Here is a 19,402-nt window from a genome sequence, read left to right as displayed (position 1 = left end):
GGCTGATCCCTGGAGAGCTGTAGGATTTTCCAGGTCAGTCTCTTTCTCTAGAGGTGAATGTCTGCTCGGGGCTCCCCTCTGCGAAGGAGAGTAAGAGAGGATCAGCATGGGAAGTTCTGGGCTTCATTGCTGTCTAAAATGAGGACACCTTCCCTGGAGCATGAACAGTAGGCTAGGGGAGCCGCATAATGGAGGAGCTCAAATCAAATCCTCCCTCCACAGCAGAGAGCATATTCAGCTCTTTTCGGTACTTGTGATAGACACATCTCTCTGCTATGACCTAAGAATCTGCTCTCTCATTTGTCCTTATTTCTTGTTTTTGTAATCTGGCCATTGTGTAGGGGATCTCCAGGGAGAGGACCACAGCTTGACCAGACAATGCCTTAGTAAAGAGTGAAGAGAGACTATTTTACAACAACAGGAAGACTATTTTACAACAAGAGGAAAAGCAGATCAGGGTGGATAGTTTTTGCTCATTCACTGACATATTTGAACAAATGTTTTGAATAAATATTAAAAGAGCACATACTTACCCTGTGTCAGACTCTGTTCTTGGCACTGGAGATGTGAGAGTGAACAAGAAAGACAAAAGTGCTTCAATATCAGCTATTGATGAGAGCCAGTAAGAAGAAAATCCCACCAAATAAGAGGGTAAAATGTGAGGCACTTTTGCTGTTTTAGAGAGGATGATTGGAGAGGGCCCATGGGTTGGAGACATTTGAGCAATGACCTGCATGTGTGAGGGAAGGAGCCCAGATTTACTGACCAGATCAGTGTGAGCCTTTTGGGTGTTTTCTGACACTTTTCCATATTTGTAGGTCTCTGGAGAAAACAGGAGGACACAGCAGATAGTCTCTGGGGACTTCTCCAAGGTTCTCTATAGGATGCAGACCATGGCTGGTTGGAAATAGACACAGACTGCCTTTTGGGAGGTCTTATCTCCTTGCTGAAACTAGAGATTTGAGACATGGGGAAGGCAGAGGGTGTTGCTTGTTTTCTTGTCCCCTGGTGCCAGGGTGGAGATTATACAGGACAGATGGGAGTTGGGGATAAAAGTCCCAGCCCCCTCTTTACTCCTCTGGACCCCTACTCCCTGGTGTCCTCTGGTGTCAGAAGGAACAATCTCAGAGCTACAAGTTTCCAACTGGAAGCTAATGAGGTTCTTCCTACCAGGAAGAACAGTCGCCGAAATGAGAGACAGAGATAGCATTCATGATAAGAATAAGGAGGAAAAAAGTGGATAATCCACTTCAGAGAGTCAGCTCCCCAGAAGTCAGGGAAAGACTCCGTGCTTTGTTTCAAAATAGCTGTTATCTTATGACAGTTTTCTGGGTAGACCCACCACCCTGTCGGCTGGCTCTACTGATGGGCTCAAATGATGATACAGGTAGCCGAAGCAAGAACTGTAAGTGAACAGAAGTTAAATGGAGCCCACATTCAGAGGAGATGAAGGAAATATGTAAACGTATCTGGGTGGGATTGGTAAGGTTTTGTAGGACATGGACGTAAGAGGCAGAGAAGAAATCGTAGGGCATTTAGGGTGGAAGCATTGGTGGCATAAATGAACACACTGTGGTCAGAAACTGGACAGGGTGGCAGGTCAGAGCAGAGATGGAGGCAGGATGATGATGAATTGAAAGACAAGAGTGCCTACAGGGGTGGGTGGGCTTTCAAGCCTAGGCTGTGGTGTTAGTGACTATTGCTCATCTTCTTGCATATATATGTTTATTTTTGTATGTATTTTCTTCATAAAACATTCAACATCAACCTTGTACAGCAAATAGTGGAAGATGAACCCACTTGGTCATGATGCAGCCTAAGAGCAGAGATGATATTTCCTCCACCTGGGAATAGCTTTAGTCCTGTGAAATTAGAAGGCTGTGAACTCTCCTTTGTTCCCTAGATTCCATAAAGAGCAAGAGCACAGGACTAAATGTTGAAGAATTATTCTAGCGCCACTGAATTTTATCTACTTGGCTTCCATGGCTCCAAAGAACTGCACGATATTCTTTTTGCCACTTTCTTCTTTCTCTACTCAGTGACAGTCATGGGGAACATGGTCATCATTGTGATTGTCTGTGTTGATAAACGTCTGCAGTCCCCCATGTATTTCTTCCTTGGCCACCTCTCAGTCCTAGAGATCCTGATCACATCAGTTGCTGTCCCCTTAATGCTCTGGGGGCTGCTGCTTCCAGGGATGCAGGCAATGTCTTTGACAGCCTGTCGTGCACAATTATATTTGTACCTTTCTTTGGGTACGTCGGAGTTAGTATTAATTGGAGCAATGGCTGTGGACCGTTATGTGGCTGTCTGTAACCCTTTGAGGTACAACATCATTATGGACAGCCACACCTGCATCTGGGTGGTCATTGTGTCATGGGTGTTTGGGTTCCTATTTCAAATCTGGCCAGTCTATGCCACATTTCAGCTTACCTTCTGCAAATCAAATGTGATAGACCATTTTTTATGTGACCGAGGGCAACTGCTCAAACTATCCTGTGATGATAGCCTTTTCACAGAGTTTATCCTTTTTTTAATGGCTGTATTCATTATTGTTGGTTCTATGATCCCTACAATCATCTCCTACACCTACATCATCTCTACCATCCTCAAGATCCCCTCAGCCTTGGGCCGGAGGAAAGCTTTCTCTACTTGTGCCTCTCACTTCACCTTTGTTGTGATTGGCTATGGTACCTGCTTGTTCCTCTATGTGAAACCCAAGCAAACGCAGGCAGCTGAGTACAACAGGGTAGCGTCACTGATGGTTTTAGTGGTGACCCCTTTCCTGAACCCATTCATCTTCACCCTCCGGAATGACAAATTCATAGAGGCCTTTCGAGATGTCATGAAACGCTGCTATCAACTCCTCAAGGATTAGCTGTGTCCTAAGGACAATAATGAACTCATCATCATGGACCTGAGTAATCTTAAAACACTAATTCAACCTGAAATGATCATTTTCATCATCAAATAGTTTGTGATGCACAAAAGAATTGTAAAAATTTTTCATAGGAATTTTAAAACATGGCTGGTTCTCCAATTTATAATTAGATGATTCCTACATGAGAGATCACATTATTATTTTTTAACTGGATATATATGTTTATACACTCTTCTATATGTATGATACATCTTACAATATAAATTTAACAGGTGTAAATGTACAAAATATGGGGTTTTTTTAGAACTCTGAACTCTGACTGGGAAAAGCAAGGAAAAGCATAATTCACTCCATGGTCGCTGAGCTATGTGTTTGATTCTAGGTACTAGGGTCATTTTCCCATATTTTGTCCTGTGATTTGATGATATTTTCGCTGCCTAAAGACCTTCTGTTTCTTCTGTAAGTGACAAGTCCAGCCTCATGTACAACCTTTTCCTGAGGTTCCTGCTCCAACGTTGAACAGGGACAGTACCTCCCTGTGGTTCTCAACTGACAGTTGTGAGAGTGAACTCACTCCATAGTCCTGACACCTCCCAACCTCAGGGCTAAATGTGTGTTAATTCAGGCACATCTACAATTGGTAGACTTTCTCAGAGTGAAGAGGGAGGGTTTTGGAAAGAAGTATTTTCTCATCTGTCATTGACTCTCATTATAACACCAGCCCCAAATGTGGGAAGGGAACTGGCTAGTTTTGGGAATTGAAGTGACAAGGGTGAGCTGATCTTGCTGTGTCCCTGGGCTGAAGCAGGTGTGCATGGAGGGCAGAAAAAGGGCAGCTCCTGGTCACTTCTCCCCATAGTCCTCACATTGGTCAATCCTGACACTGGGCATTCCATCTCCCTTCTCTCTCAGCTACATTTCTAGGTTCCCTTCCTCCTCCCCCCCTCACAAGGACCAACTTTGCCAAGCTGTCTTCCAACTCTACAGTGAGTTTCCTCGTCCGCATCTCAATTCCTTTATTGTCCCATCCTGGCCTCTCTCCTTTTACACCACCATTGTCAATATTTCTGCCATTCTTATGTGGCTAAGCAGGGGTCAAAAGACTGTGCACATGAAACTTCCTTCCCAACATTATACATGTATGTTGTGAACTCACTGAAGGGACTGGGAAAAAAGAATGTGACATACATAACTGAAAAATAGTGTTTTGACTGGAATCTGTAAGACTAAGAGTGGAACTGAGCAAGATCATAATAGTATTGTTAATAAAGTTGTTTCCCACTGAGAGTATGAGTTAACAATTCTGCAATTGCCATACCTGTATACTACAGGTTAACAAATAAAGATAACAACTGGTGGGAGCCAGGTCTGTCACTGTGGATGGGTATGTTACAGAGAAGCAAGAGGAGAAGGCTAGAATTAGCCATGTGGCACTGGATTCAAATTGGTGCATCAGTGTGCACGCATATTAGAAGATTATATGTATGTAGGTGGGTTGATTAATATATGATATAAATAAATGATATGAAAAATGACTTCTTTTTCATAACTATTTTGGCTGTTCTCTTGTCATTCTCTTTCCATATAAATTTAGGAGTCAGTTTGTAGATATCTACAAAATGCTTGCTGGGCTATTGATTGGGACTGTGTTCAATCGTTAGTTAGATTATTAAAACGCTGAGATCTAGGACTCCTTGCATTTGTATATGATTGTAAATTTTCTGCCTGACCATGGGGTTGAGTAGGGGTTCTTTGACGGTAAGAGGTCAATCCCTCTTCTTTCCTCCCTCTCACGTACTTGTTCTCTATGGCTCTTTTCAAATGTAGGCAAATATTTGTCTTTCTTCTGTGACATTAGGCTTGCTCCTGAATCTTTCACTGGCACACACCAATGGCTTGACCTTTACATTTTATACCTTTATATTGTGTCGGTACCATTGTACAAAAGTGTCTCATAGGCTTTACAACTCCTCAGAGGCCATTTACGTGTATCAGGCCATCCTAGTCTATTAGAGTCCTCCTCCATTTTTCCTGCAACCTCCATCCCTCCAGTCCAACGAGCCAGTATTGTTTCTGAGCACTGTGCCTGATGTCATCTGTCCCTCTCAGGGGCACCACCAGTAGTCAGAAACTGTTCCTTATTATAGATTCTGAATCAGGGCCGCTGCCCCAATCCTGGAGATTTTCCTGTTCACATGCTGTATGTGAACACTTGCTTTTATACTGAAACATTCATATAGCTTGGTATTAATAATTCTTAAGACTGCAAAGCAAGAGGGAACAGAAGCTTTATTCACAATCATAGCAGCATTCCTTACAATTGCCAAAAAGTGGAAGTGACCCAAAAGCCTCTCCACAGATGAGGAAACAGATGAATGTATAAACAAAAGGTGGTATATGCGTACAATGGAATTTTATTCGGACTTAAAAAACAACGGAATTCTGATACATGCTGTCATATAGATGACCCTTGAAAATATTGCTAAATGAAAGAAAGTGAATATAAAAGGGAAAATATTGTATGTTTCCGTTTATGTGAGGTACCTAGAATAGTCCAGTTCCTAGAGACAGAAAGTAGAATAGTGAGCAGCAGGGGTTGGGGAAAGAGGAAATGGGAGTTACTAATTAATGGCGGGCAAGAGTCAGTTTAGGATGGTAAAGCGTTCAGGAGTTGGAGGGTGGTGATGGTCGCACAATAATGTGAGTGGACTTAATGCTACTGAATTGTACACTTAAGATGGTTAAAAATGGCAAAACTGTGTTATATATTTTTTACCACATTAAAAAAGAAAAAAATATTAAATAATTCTAAATGATTTTTTATGATGAATCATCAGAGCTTTGATCCCCTCTTTGTTTTTTTTTCCAATTTTTTATTTTTTATTTTTTTATTTTTATTTTTTTCAATATATGAAGTTTATTGTCAAATTGGTTTCCATACAACACCCAGTGCTCATCCCAAAAGGTGCCCTCCTCAATACCCATCACCCACCCTCCCCTCCCTCCCACCCCCCATCAACCCTCAGTTTGTTCTGTTTTTAAGAGTCTTATGCTTTGGCTCTCTCCCACTCTAACCTCTTTTTTTTTTTTTTCTTCCCCTCCCCCATGGGTTTCTGTTAAGTTTCTCAGGATCCACATAAGAGTGAAACCATATGGTATCTGTCTTTCTCTGTATGGCTTATTTCACTTAGCATAACACTCTCCAGTTCCGTCCACGTTGCTACAAAGGGCCATATTTCATTCTTTCTCATTGCCACGTAGTACTCCATTGTGTATATAAACCACAATTTCTTTATCCATTCATCAGTTGATGGACATTTGGTCTCTTTCCATAATTTGGCTATTGTTGAGAGTGCTGCTATAAACATTGGGCTACAAGTGCCCCTATGCATCAGTACTCCTGTATCCCTTGGGTAAATTCCTAGCAGTGCTATTGCTGGGTCCTAGGGTAGGTCTATTTTTAATTTTCTGAGGAACCTCCACACTGCTTTCCAGAGTGGCTGCACCAATTTGCATTCCCACCAAGAGTGCAAGAGGGTTCCTGTTTCTCCACATCCTCTCCAGCATCTATAGTCTCTTGATTTATTCATTTTGGCCACTCTGACTGGCGTGAGGTGATATCTGAGTGTGGTTTTGATTTGTATTTCCCTGATGAGGAGCGACATTGAGCATCTTTTCATGTGCCTGTTGGCCATCTGGATGTCTTCTTCAGAGAAGTGTCTATTCATGTTTTCTGCCCATTTCTTCACTGGATTATTTGTTTTTTGGGTGTGGAGTTTGGTGAGCTCCTTATAGATTTTGGATACTAGCCCTTTGTCCGATATGTCATTTGCAAATATCTTTTCCCATTCCATTGGTTGCCTTTTAGTTTTGTTGGTTGTTTCCTTTGCTGTGCAGAAGCTTTTTATCTTCATAAGGTCCCAGTAATTCACTTTTGCTTTTAATTCCCTTGCCTTTGGGGATGTGTCGAGTAAGAGATTGCTACGGCTGAGGTCAGAGAGGTCTTTTCCTGCTTTCTCCTCTAAGGTTTTGATGGTTTCCTGTCTCACATTCAGGTCCTTTATCCATTTTGAGTTTATTTTTGTGAATGGTGTGAGAAAGCGGTCTAGTTTCAGTCTTCTGCATGTTGCTGTCCAGTTCTCTCAGCACCATTTGTTAAAGAGACTGTCTTTTTTCCATTGGATATTCTTTCCTGCTTTGTCAAAGATGAGTTGGCCATACGTTTGTGGGTCTAGTTCTGGGGTTTCTATTCTATTCCATTGGTCTATGTGTCTGTTTTTGTGCCAATACCCTTTGATCCCCTCTTTGATTCTCTTCACACTCTTCAGAGGTGACTGTGTTCAACTGTTTCTACTGGGATATATAAATAATATACTGACATTTTGTGATTTATCAAGTTGTTTTTTCTTTAGTTAATCACCTTATTTTTAAATTTTGATCAAATATTCATCCTGTTTTTTCTTCTTGTTTACCCTTACAGATACCATAAACCTAACAATAAATTATTCCTTGTGCTTTGTGCTCCATAGGTCTTCTTACTTGGTGTGCTTCTAAGTTTTGATGGGACAGATTTTCCAGCATCCCTCTAACAGAGAACTCATAAAAGGTAAGCTATTTTGGATGTTTTTATTCCAGCTTCATACTTCATTGTCACTTTGGTCAGATGAAAACACCCACACACCAGCCACTGGGGATGCCTTGGCTGCAGATCCCCCAGCATCTAATGTACCTCACCCTGGTGCCCAGACCCAAAGGCAGCTTGGATGAGCTTTGGGCACAGGCTATTGAACACGCCCAGAAACTTACCCAGAATCTGTAGGCCAAAGAGAGACCACAAATGTGAGCATTAGCTCTTTCCTTTGGGAAAGCTAAAGGGAGGTTTTCAGCACCTGGCCTGGTGCATTACATGATCTAGAAGACAAACAAGCTGAAGAATTCACCAAGAGAGGGCTCAAGAAACAAGTGTATCCATACAAGTCCTGAGAAAGCCTCTGAATCACTAGAATCACTCAGAATCAGTAGCCTAGCCTGGCTGATAGTAGGTCTTGTTCTTCTGAAGCCAGTCACTAATTTAATCTGATCCATTAATGAGAAATGAAATATTATTCAACCATAAAAAAGAAGAAAATCCTGTCATTTGCTAACAACATGAATAGCAAAATAGTAACATGGATAAATCTTGAGGGCATTATGCCAAGGGAAATAGATCAGACAGAGGAAGACAAATATTGTATATTTTCCCTTATATGTGGAATCTAAAAAAGCCAAACTCCTAGGAATAGAGAGTAGACTGGTGGTTACTAGGGGCTGGGGAATGAGGGAAATTTGGAGATGTTGCTTGTAACTCTTATAAGTTATAACTCCCAGTTGTAAGATAGGTAAGTTTGTGGATCTAATGTACAGCATGGTGACTACAGAACTATGCTACATTGTATACTTGAAAGTTACTAATAGAATAGATATTATGTCCTCACCATGAAATAAAAAGTAATTTTGTGAGGGGACAGATGTGCTAACTAAATTTATTATGGTAATCAGTTCACAGCATATATGTATATCAAATTATTCATATTTGCATAATTACATGAGGAAAAGTCTGGAAGTCAAGGTAGGTAACTGATTACCAACTGGGCTATTAGGAGTAGGAGTGAAAGAAGTATTTCTTATTGAATAACCTTTTATATTGTTTTGGTGTGTGTTTCATGAGAATGTATTACCAATGAAATTCTATATTATCAATTTAAAAATAAAAGCATAAGAGACTCTTAAAAACTGAGAACAAACTGAGGGTTGATGGGGGGTGGGAGGGTGGGGAGGGTGGGTGATGGGTATTGAGGAGGGCACCTTTTGGGATGAGCACTGGGTGTTGTATGGAAACCAATTTGACAATAAATTTCATATATTGAAAAAAAAATAAAAGAAGTAAAATTATTGTGTGTTTTTCCAATGTCTTTGAGTCATACTAATTAAACGCTAGCTTTCAATTGCCAGGAAGGTTTGATTGTTTATGAGGATATCTCATTATTTTTAGCAAATGAGTATTTACTTAAGTCCATATACTCTGTAAAGTTTCTGTTTAGCTGAAGGTAGAAAATGGGAGAACAGTAGGGGAGAAGGGATGGAGTTTCACATTTTTCTACTTGGGCCTTTGGTTACTTTGTCATGACATTCAGGGGTTCTTCAGATATTGAGCACACGTATCTGATATTATCTTACATGCACATTGGAAATACCTTTTATCAGTCTAGCTTTTCTATTCGTTAAAAAAAATTCAATTCCAGCATGGCTAACGTGCAGCGTTATGTTTCAGGTGTACAATATAGCGATTCAACAGTTCTATACATTGCTCAGTGCTCATGAAGGTTAAGTGTGCTCTCAATCCCCATCCCCTATTTCACCCATCCCCCTACCCACCTCCCCTTAGGTAGCCATGTTTGTTCCCTATAGTTAATAGTGTATTTGTTGGTTTGTCTAATTTTTTCTTCGTTTGTTTGTTTTATTTCTTACATTCCATATGTGAGTGAAATCATACAGTAATTGTCTTTCTCTAACTTATTTCACTTAGTATAATACATTTTAGTCTTTAGATCCATCCATACTGTTGCAAATGGCAACATTTCATTCTTATGGCTGAGTAATATTTCATTATATATATTGAATATATATATACACACATTATATACACACACGTATACATACACACACACACACACACATATATATCCATTTGCTTATCGATGGACATTTGGGTTGTTTATGTAGTTTGGGTATTTCAGTAATGCTATAATAAACATAGGGGTGCATATATCTTTTTGAATTAGTGTTTTGTATTCTTTGGGTAAATACCTAGTTTACTGGGTTATATGGCAATTCTATCTTTAATTTTTTGAGGAACGTCCGTACCTTTTCCGCAGTGGCTGCACCAGTTTGCATTCTCACCAACAGTGTGAGAGGGTTCCTTTTTCTCCACATCCTTATCAACTCCTTACCAACAATTCAGCAGGTTGTCTTTGTTTTCTTGTGTTTCTGATTTTAGCCATTCTGACAGGTGTGAGGTGATAACTCATTGTAGTTTTGATTTGAATTTCCCTGATGATGAGTGATGTTGAGCATCTTTTCATGTGTCTGTTGACCATCCATATGTTTTCTTTGGAGAAATGTCTGTTAATGTCTTCTGCCCATTTTTAATTTTGTTTTTTGGGTGTTGAGTTGTATCAGTTCTGTATACATTTTGGAAAGTAACCCTTTATTGGGTATGTCATTGCAAATATCTTCTCCCATTCAGTAGGTTGTCTTTTTGCTTTGTTGAGTGTTTCTTTTGCTATGCAGAAGCTTTTCATTTCAGTATAGTTCCAATTCTTTATTTTTGCTTTTGTTTTCCTTGCTTCCGGAGACACATCTGGAAAAATGTTTCCACTGATGTCAGAGAAATGACTGCCTGTGCTCTCTCCTAGGATGTTTATGGTTTCAGGTTTCACATTTTGGTGTTTCACCCATTCTGAGTTTATTTTTGTTTATGGTGTAAGAAAGTGGTCCAGTTTCATTCATTCTTTTTGCATGTTGCTGCCCAGTTTTCCCAACGCCATTTGTTGAAGAGACCGTCTTTCCCATTCATGTTTTTGCCTCCTGTGTCAAAGATTAATTGACCTGTAAGTGTTGGTTTATTTCTTGTTTCTCTATTGTGTTTCCTTGATTATGAGCCTGTTTTTGTGCCAGTATTGTACTGCTTTGATCACTACAGCTTTGTAGTATATCTTGAAATCTGAGATTGTGTTAATACCTCCAGTTTTCTTCTTTTTTCAACATTACTTGGGCTATTGAGGGTCTTTTGTGGCTCCATATAATTTTTAAGATTATTTGTTCTAGTTCCATGAAACACGCTGTTGGTATTTTGGTAGGGATTGCAGTAAAGCTATAGATGGCTTTGGGTTGTATGGACATTTTAATAATATTTATTCTCCCAATCCACGAGCATGGATATCATTGCACTTGTTTGTATCCTATACAGTTTCTTTCATCAATGTTTTATAGTTTTCAGAGTACAGGTCTTTTACCTCCTCAGTTAAGTTTATTCCTAGGTTTCTTATTATTTTTGGTGCAATTATAAACGGGATTGGTTCCTTGATTTCTCTTTCTGTTGCTTCATTAATGGTGTATAGAAAAGCAACAGATTTTTGAATGTTGATTTTGTATTCTGTGACTTGACTAAATTTGTGTATCTGTTCTAGCAACTTTTTGGTGGAGTTTATTGGGTTTTGAATTTAGAGTATCATGTTATCTGCAAAAAGTGAAAGTCTAATTTCTACCCTGTTGATTTGGATGCCTTTAATTTATTTTGTTGTCTGACTGCTGAGGCTAGGTATTCCAGTACTATGTGAAATAACAGTGGTGAGAGTGGACATCCCTGTCTTGTTCCTGACCGTAGGGGAAAGCTCTCACTTTTTCCCCATTGAGGATGTTGTTAGCTGTGGGTTTTCCATATATGGACTTTATTTTGTTGAGGTATGTCCCTCTAAACCTACTTTGTTGAGGGTTTTTATCATGTATTTTACTTTGTCACATGCTTTTTCTGCATCTATTGAAATGATCATATAGTTTTTATCCTTTCTCTTATTGAAGTGATGTATCATGTTGATTGATTTGTGAAGATTGAACCACCTTGCATCGTAGGAATTTGTCCCACTTGATCGTGGTGAATGACTTTTTAAATTATTTAAATCATTGGCTTCTGTTTGTTAATATTTTTGTGGGGATTATCACATCTATGTTCATCAGCAATATGGGTCTGTAGTTCCCTGTTTTTTGTAGCATCTTTTAAAAAGTTTATTTATTTTTGAGAGAGGGGGAGGGCAGAGAGAGAGGAGACAGAGAATTATAAACGTGGAGCCTGATGCGGGGCTCAAACTCATGAACCATAAGATCATGACGAGCTGAAATCAAGAGTTAGGCCCTTAACTGCCTGAGCCACCCAGGAGCCCCTTTTATAGTGTCTTTATCTGGGTATTTATTATTATTGGGTAATGCTAGCCTCATAGAATGAATTTGGAACCTTTCCTTTCTCTGCTATTATTTGGAATAGTTTGAGAAGATTAAGTTTTCTTTAAAGTTAATTTTTTTTAAGTTCATTTATTTTGAGAGAGAGATAGAGTGAGTAGGGGAGGGACAGAGAGAGAGAGGGAGGGAAAGATTCCCAAGCGGCCTCCATGCTGCTAGCACAGAGCCCAACACAGGGCTCAAACTCATTTAAGCCCTGAGATCATGACCTGAGCCGAAATCAAGAGTCAGATGCTTAACCAACTGAGCTGCCCAGGTGTCCCATGTCTTCTTTACATTTTTTGTTCAATTCGCTTGTGAAGTCATCTGGTCCTGGACTTTTGTTTGTTGGGATTTTTTTATTTTATTACTTATTCAATTTTGTAGCTGGTAATCAATGTGTTCAAGTTTTCTATTTTTTCTGGATTCAGTTTTGGAAGGTTATGTTTCTAGGAATCTATCCATTTTTTTCTAGGTTGTCCAAGTTCTTGACATATAATTTTTTAATAACATTCTCTTATAATCCTTTGTATTTCTGAGTCAGTTATTTCTCTCTTTAATTTCTGATCGTCAACCAAATCCCAGTAAGTTATTTTGTAGATAATGACAAGGTGATACTAATGTTTATATGGAAAGGGAAAAGGCCCAGAATAGCCAACATAATAGAAGAACAGAGTTGAAGGTATTGTCTCTACTCAACTTCAAGACTTATTATAGAGCTGTAGTTTTCAAGACAGAGTGTTATTGGCGAAATAATAGAGAAATATATCAGTGGAGAAGAACAGAAAGTCCAGAAATAGACACACACAGATATCATCAACTGACCTGTAACAAAAAACAAAGGCAGTTCCATGAAGAAGGGATAGTCTTTTCAACAACTGGAAACAACTGGACATCTTCATGAAAAATAATTCTGGACACAGACTTTACACCTTTCACAAAAGCAAACTCAACTTGGAGCAGAGACCTAAATGTCAAATGCAAAGCTACAAAACATCATAACGTAACAGTGGAGAAAACTAGGTGACCTTGTGTTTGATGACTATGTTTTAGATACAACACCAAAAGCATGATTTAGGAAACAAAAAATTGAAAACATGAACTTCTGCTCTGGGAAAGACTGTTAAGAGAATTAAATGACAAACCACAGTTTGGGAGAAGATACTTATAAAGCACATATGAAATATTGCACATGTATCGAAAATATACAAAGACCTCTTCAAACTCAACAATAAGAACACATAACTAGACGGACATTGAGGAGGGCACCTGTTGGGATGAGCACTGGATGTTGTATAGAAACTAATTTGACAGTAAATTTCATATTAAAAAAATAAGAACACATAACTCAATTAAAAAATGGACAAAAGATCTGAACAGACCGTTCACTAAAGAACATATGCAGGTGATAAATAAGCATATAAAAAATGGTCAATATCCTATGTCATCAGGAAATTGCAAATTAAACAACAATGAATGTTAATGAATGTTAACACCTAAGAGAATGGCTAAAATCTAAAACACCAAATGCTGGTGACAATGTGGAACAAGTGGAATTGTCATTATTGCTGTTGGGAATGAAAAATGGTACAGTCACTTTGAAAGACAATCTGGCAATTTCTTGCAAAGCTAAATATACTCTTACCATTCAACCCAGCAATTATCTTCCTTAGTATACACACAAATGAGTTGAAAACTTATGTCCACACATAATCTTGCACAGAATGTTTACTGTAAGTATATTCATATTTTCCCCAATTTGGAAGCAGCCAAGACCTCTGTTATGGGTTGAATTATGTCTGTCAACATTCATATGTTGAAGTTCTAACCTCCCAGTACATCAGCATGTGAACTTGGTTGGAAATGGGGTGGTTGCAGATGTAATCAGTGAAGACGAGGCCATAGTGGATCCCTATCCTAATGATTGGCACCCTTATAAATAGAATACCATATGAAGAGACACACATAGGGATAATGCCTTGAGAACATGAAACGTAAACCAGATAGCAATAGAGAAGACTCAATAAAGCCAAATGTAATGTCTTGGAAAAGAATAATATAATTGGTCAATCCCTAACAAGAATGACCAAGGAAAAAATAGAAACACAAATTACCAATGTCACAAATGGAAACAAGGGATATCACAATGGTACCATAATTCTTAAATCTATAAAAATGGGTATCATGAACAACTTTGTCAATAAACTTGACAGATGAATAAGCAATTCACCTTGCAAACACAATCTGAAGTAGAAGTTTTGAATAGTCCTTTAGCTACTAAAGATGTTTCACCTGTAAATACTTTCTCATAGAGAAAACTCTTGGGCTAGAGGTCCTCACTAGACATGGAGTTTCCCCAACAACTTAGAAGGAGATAATACAAACTTCTCCCACATAAAATAGGAAAGGAGAGCATATTTTCCAATTCATTTTATGAAATTACCTTCATGCCAAAACCTGACAAGGACCTTACATAAAAGAAAATGAAGGTTAATGCCTTTCATTAACATAGAGGCCAAAATCCTGAATAAAAGGCTAATCTATATAATCCAATAAGTTACAAATGATAGTGAACATACCTCCATACAATATGCATTTTTGGTGTCTGACCTTTTCATTCATTGTAATGTGCTTGAATTCAACCATTTTGTGTCTATCAACAGTTTGTTACTTTTTGTTGCTGAGTAGTATTTCTTCATATGAATATATCCATCTCTGTTGATACGTATTTAGTTTATGTTATTTTAGTTACAATGAATACAGGCACTATGAACATTATAACAGAAGTATGTTTTGATTCATTTTAGGAAACTGTCTACAAGTAGAATTGCTGAATCATATATATATATATATATATATATATATATATTTAAGTTTTTAAGAAATGAAACTTTTTCTGAAGGAGTTTTAATACTTTATGTTCCTTCTTCCTTTTCCATTTCTACTCTTCCAGTGTATAGTGGAAAATACTGTAAAGATATCTAGAAAACTGAACCATGCCATGCCTTGAATTAAGAAAATTGATTCTGGGGGAGCCTGGGTGGCTCAGTCAGTTGGGTGTCCAACTCTTGATTTCAGCTTAGGTCTTGATTTCACCTTTTGTGAGTTTGAGCCCCGCATCGGACTTGTACTGGCAACCCAGGGCCTGCTTGGGATTCTCTCTCTCTCTTTGTCTCTCTCTCTCTCTCTCTCTGCCCCTCCCCCACTCATGCTCTGTCTGTCTCTCTCTCACTCTCTCTCAAAACAAACAAACAAACAAACAAACAAACAAACAAACAAACATTAAAAAAATTTTAAAAAAAGAAAAGAAATACCTGACCAGAGACTCTTTGGATGGGCCCAATACAATCTCATTTAAAAAACAAAACAGATGAGCAAAGGAGAAAAATGATAGAGAAGTAAACCAAGAAAGACTCTTAACTATAGAAAACAAACTGATGATTACCAGAGGGGAGGTGGGGGTGGGTGGGTGAAGTGGGTGATGGGGATTAAGGAGGGCACTTTTATGATGATCACCAGGTGATGTATGGAAGTGTTGAATCATTGTATTGTACACCTGAAACTACTATTCCACTGCATGTTAACTAACAGGAATTTAAATAAAAACTTAAAAAAAAGATTATAATTATTGTAACTTTGGAGAATGAATGGTAACAGCTAATAATTTAATACAATTAAAAAGTTGTACAAATCATACAAGAGAGTATTTATTGCATCAATAATATACACATGAAAAATTGGAGAAGATGTTTGTGAATCAGCATATTCATTAATTAATGATGAGTATTTTCATAAGCAAATATTTGTTAAGCAGTTACATAAAATGTGATTAACATATTTTTAATATGGAAAAGTTTAATAGACACGCAAGCATGTGTACATACACACATATATATATTAAGAAGAAGGTAGCAGGAAAGTATATTAATTAAAACATATTTTACTTAAAAAGAATATATAAAGATATTCTTGTAAACACACAGAAAATTCTGTATGAATAGACTAGAAATTTTTAATAATTTATAATAATATTTAGCTCTAGGAGATGGATCAGGAGAATCAAGCAGATGGGGAGAGAGATATTTATGCTTTACCTTATATCCTTCCATTTGATTTTTAAATAATACCTGTGCTATTTTCATGAAAGATGGCAGTTGTTTTCAACATTAAAAGTAAATGTTTTAAGTGTGATTTTGCTTTTAAACTCAGCATCCCAGCCATTCTCTCTTTTATGCAGTATTTTGTTGTTGTTGTTGTTAATTCTGAATGTGTTTCTTCAAGTTTGACCCCTCAGTTCAAGCAGCACAGGGAGGTGACCTGAGAGCATTTGAAGATCTAGAAGGGAAATGTATGGCTGAACACCCAGAGTTGGGTGCATGTTGGAGGGACTGGAATGGGCTGTGGCATTATCAGAAGGTGACATTGGAGTAGGTGGCAGGTCCTCTCTATTTGTCTTGCCAGGTTCCCATAACTGTGGACAGAGGGTATGTGGTTTAGAGTGTGCAGGGATCATCGGGAAAGCTGTGCTTCCTGAAACCTTGGAGATGAAGAAGAAGAAGATTTAGTGGCCCCTAAGTTTGTGAGTCTGTCCTGGAGTCATCAGCTTGGGGGCAGGGCAGGCTCTGTAGGGCTAAATGGAGTCAGGGAGAAGCAGAGAGCAGATGAGGGGGCTGAGTGTTCACAGCTTGGTAGTGGTGATAACTAAGGGTCTGGGAGGATGGCAGCCTGAAAGTTGAGAAATTCCTGAGTAGGAGTGTTCAAGTTTCCCAATGCAGAGAAATTTTCCAGGATCTAAAACTTGATTATCCTCAGGAGGGAAGAGTGAAAGTTTCTTCAGCTTTTCCTTGACTACATCCCTAGTGTGTCGCTGAACCTGTGCAAATTGTTCCTCAGTGTATAACTATCCATCCCTAAGGATGGATAGTTAGAAGGCAGAGAGAATGAGGGGGAGGGAGATAGCTAGATTCCTCTCAGCACTACTTCTGCACTTTTTCCGGAGCTCCTGTGTTTTGATAGTATTTTTCACCATGAGTGGAGACAGCAGGAACTACTCATTGTCTCCCAAGCATGGCTCTTTACTAACCATGGGTAGCCTGGGTTGATGCTTGAAGAGCCAAAGGACGTTCCAACCCTTTTCTGGAGGTGAGTGTCTTCCAGGCATGCCCCTCAGTGAAGGAGAGAGTTCAAGGGCATTATCAAGGGAGGGTCTAGGCTTGGCTGCGAGGTGGAATAAGGACACCTAGAGCCTGAAGAGTAGGACTAAGGCAGCGGCAGATTAGATGACCTTCCATCAAATCATCCCTCCATAGCAAAGAGTAGCTTCATGGTGCCCAGTGCTGGTGACGAGCACACACTCTGCCATCACCTAGGTTCCTGTTCTCTCATATCTCTTCATCTCTTCCATATACCTCCTTGCCATCTTGTGGGGATCTCTGGGAAGAAAGATTGCAGGTTGACTGGGCAATGCTTTGGAGAAAAGTGAATGGAAGGAAAGATGCTCTTTGTTTATTCATTGATTTCTTCTTTAACCTGTTAATTGTTAAAGCCATTTAAAAATATTTATAGAATACGTACTTTGTGAGACTCTGTTCTTGTCACAAGTAGTAATACCAGAAAGATAAAAAACTTGCCTCAAGGTACTTAATTCTAATGTGGGATTTTGATGATGATAAATTAATAAACAAATGTATTATATTATTTGAGCTGTTTCTGAGAGCCAGTAGCAAAATACAATCCAAAGAGGTTGGAAGTGAAATTATGCATGGTGCATGAATTATTTGAAGGGGATGTGTGAGAAAGTGCTGTGGAGAGGAGATATTTGAGCAAAGACCTGCATGTGCTGAGGCAAGGAGCTCACACCTCCTGAGGAACTCAGTATGATATATATCAGTGTCTTCTAACTATTTTCTTACCCTAGGGTCTGGGGAAAATAGAAGGTCATAGAAAAGCATATGTGCTCTTTGGAATTTTCTAAATTGTTCTACAAGACTGGGATCCTGGCAGTTCAGTTAGAGGGATAGGTTGCCCATTTGGAGGTCATGTCTCTCATCTGGAACTAGACATTTGTGACCTGGGGGAATATGGAGGATTTTGTCTCTATATCACAGCTGTTTTCTTGCCTTCTGACCCCAGGGTGGAGACTGCAGTACAGACAGGACTTCCTTCTGCAGACATCCTTCCTGTTGTCATTTACTGACCAGGAGAATCATAATCTCAGTGTTAGTGGTCACTATAGGGGAAATTAGAGTGTCTTTGCTCTTGGAGGATAAACATTCACTGAAATGAGAAAAGGAGGATGACTCATTATGAGAACAAGAAGGAGGAGGTGAATAATCCATCCAGGGAGGCAGCTTTTTAGAAGTCAGGGAAAGACTCACTATTTTGTCTCAAAATAGCTGTTCTCTTATGACAATGTGCTAGAAATGTCTCACTTGGTAGCCACACCATAAAGTTGATAATATAATCGAGGCAGAAATTTAATATGAATACAATGCAAATGGAGTCTGTGTTTAGAGGACACAAAAAGGAGGAACCATGTCTGGGTGTGCTTGGGTATCATGGGGATTGGTTATTCTCAGAACTCTTGAAATGTAGCAAGATTATGCAGAGGATGCATATGAGAGGCAGAGAAGACACTTTTGGGCCCTGGAGATGGAGGAGTGGATGGTATAAATGAGAACAATGTGGTCAGGGACGGGGTGGCAGGTCAGGGCAGGGCTGGCGGCAGGATGGCTGGTGAACTGGGAGACGGGTACATACTGGGTGGGTGGGTTTTCATGCCTCAGGTGTGGTGTTGGTGGCTACTGCTCATCTTTTTGGGCATTTACGTTTACCTTCATAAGTTACACATATCCTTCATAAAACATTTAACACCAACCTTGTATAAAATAGTAGCATTATCTTCTGAAGTTGAAGAGTAGGATATATTTCCTCATGTTGGAATTATCCTGAATCTTCCTGTGATCAGAAACTTGTTTTCTCTCTTTGGTCTTTAGATTTGACAAGGAACAAGAGCTCAGAACTAAATGTTGGGGAATCACTCTAGTGCCACTGAATTTTATCTCCTTGGCTTCCCTGGCTCCCGAGAACTACATCATATTCTCTTTGCTATCTTCTTCTTCTTCTACTCAGTGACATTAATGGGAAACATGGTCATCATTGTGATTGTCTGTGTGGACAGACGTCTGCAGTCCCCCATGTATTTCTTCCTTGGTCATCTCTCTGCCTTGGAGATCTTGGTTACAACTATTATCGTACCCGTGATGCTTTGGGGGCTGCTGCTCCCTGGGATGCAGACAATATCTCTGGCTGCATGTGTCACCCAGCTCTTCCTGTACCTTTCTTTGGGGACCACAGAGTTTACATTACTGGGAGCGATGGCTGTGGACCGTTACGTGGCTGTCTGTAACCCTCTGAGGTACGACATCATTATGAACAGCCGCACCTGCATCTGGGTGGTCATTATGTCATGGGTGTTTGGGTTCCTTT

The 19,402-nt window shown here is 39.2% G+C and overlaps 3 protein-coding genes across 4 annotated transcripts in view; all 3 read left to right on the top strand.

Annotated features, from left to right (window-relative positions):
* LOC121028226 (probable inactive serine protease 58) overlaps positions 1 to 19,402 on the top strand; it is an 86,111-nt gene that overhangs the window by 43,097 nt on the left and 23,612 nt on the right. Inside the window, exon 5 of one of the 2 annotated variants that reach the window (XR_005789128.1) lies at positions 7,411 to 7,487. Coding sequence is in view for 1 of the 2 variants with exons in the window: in XM_040471756.1 (XP_040327690.1) it covers positions 7,411 to 7,470 (60 nt within the window). In the remaining variant the exon portion in view is untranslated. Of the gene's footprint in view, positions 1 to 7,410; positions 7,800 to 19,402 lie in introns of those variants that run through there. The other variant, XM_040471756.1, reaches the window with a different exon arrangement.
* Positions 1,934 to 2,878, top strand: LOC121028224 (putative olfactory receptor 9A1). The gene has a single exon (XM_040471752.1). It carries the CDS (start codon positions 1,934 to 1,936, stop codon positions 2,876 to 2,878), a length of 945 nt encoding a protein of 314 aa, XP_040327686.1.
* The window catches only part of LOC121028225 (olfactory receptor 9A4), a 21,010-nt gene continuing 20,529 nt past the window's right edge, over positions 18,922 to 19,402 (top strand). The window contains exon 1 of the mRNA XM_040471753.1: positions 18,922 to 19,355. Within this exon, the coding sequence (XP_040327687.1) occupies positions 18,940 to 19,355 (416 nt within the window). The 5' untranslated portion in view covers positions 18,922 to 18,939. The remainder of the gene's footprint in view (positions 19,356 to 19,402) is intronic.

Source organism: Herpailurus yagouaroundi, unplaced genomic scaffold, assembly GCF_014898765.1.
Source record: "Herpailurus yagouaroundi ecotype Mexico unplaced genomic scaffold, PumYag 100, whole genome shotgun sequence".
NCBI lineage: Eukaryota > Metazoa > Chordata > Mammalia > Carnivora > Felidae > Herpailurus > Herpailurus yagouaroundi.
Note: the sequence above shows the minus strand (reverse complement) of the source record. Positions and strands in the feature narration are given on the sequence as shown.

What these genes read in the sequence shown, in the direction of transcription:
- LOC121028224 (XM_040471752.1), top strand. Translation starts at nt 1,934, where the DNA reads ATGTTGAAGAATTATTCTAGCGCCACTGAATTTTATCTACTTGGCTTC.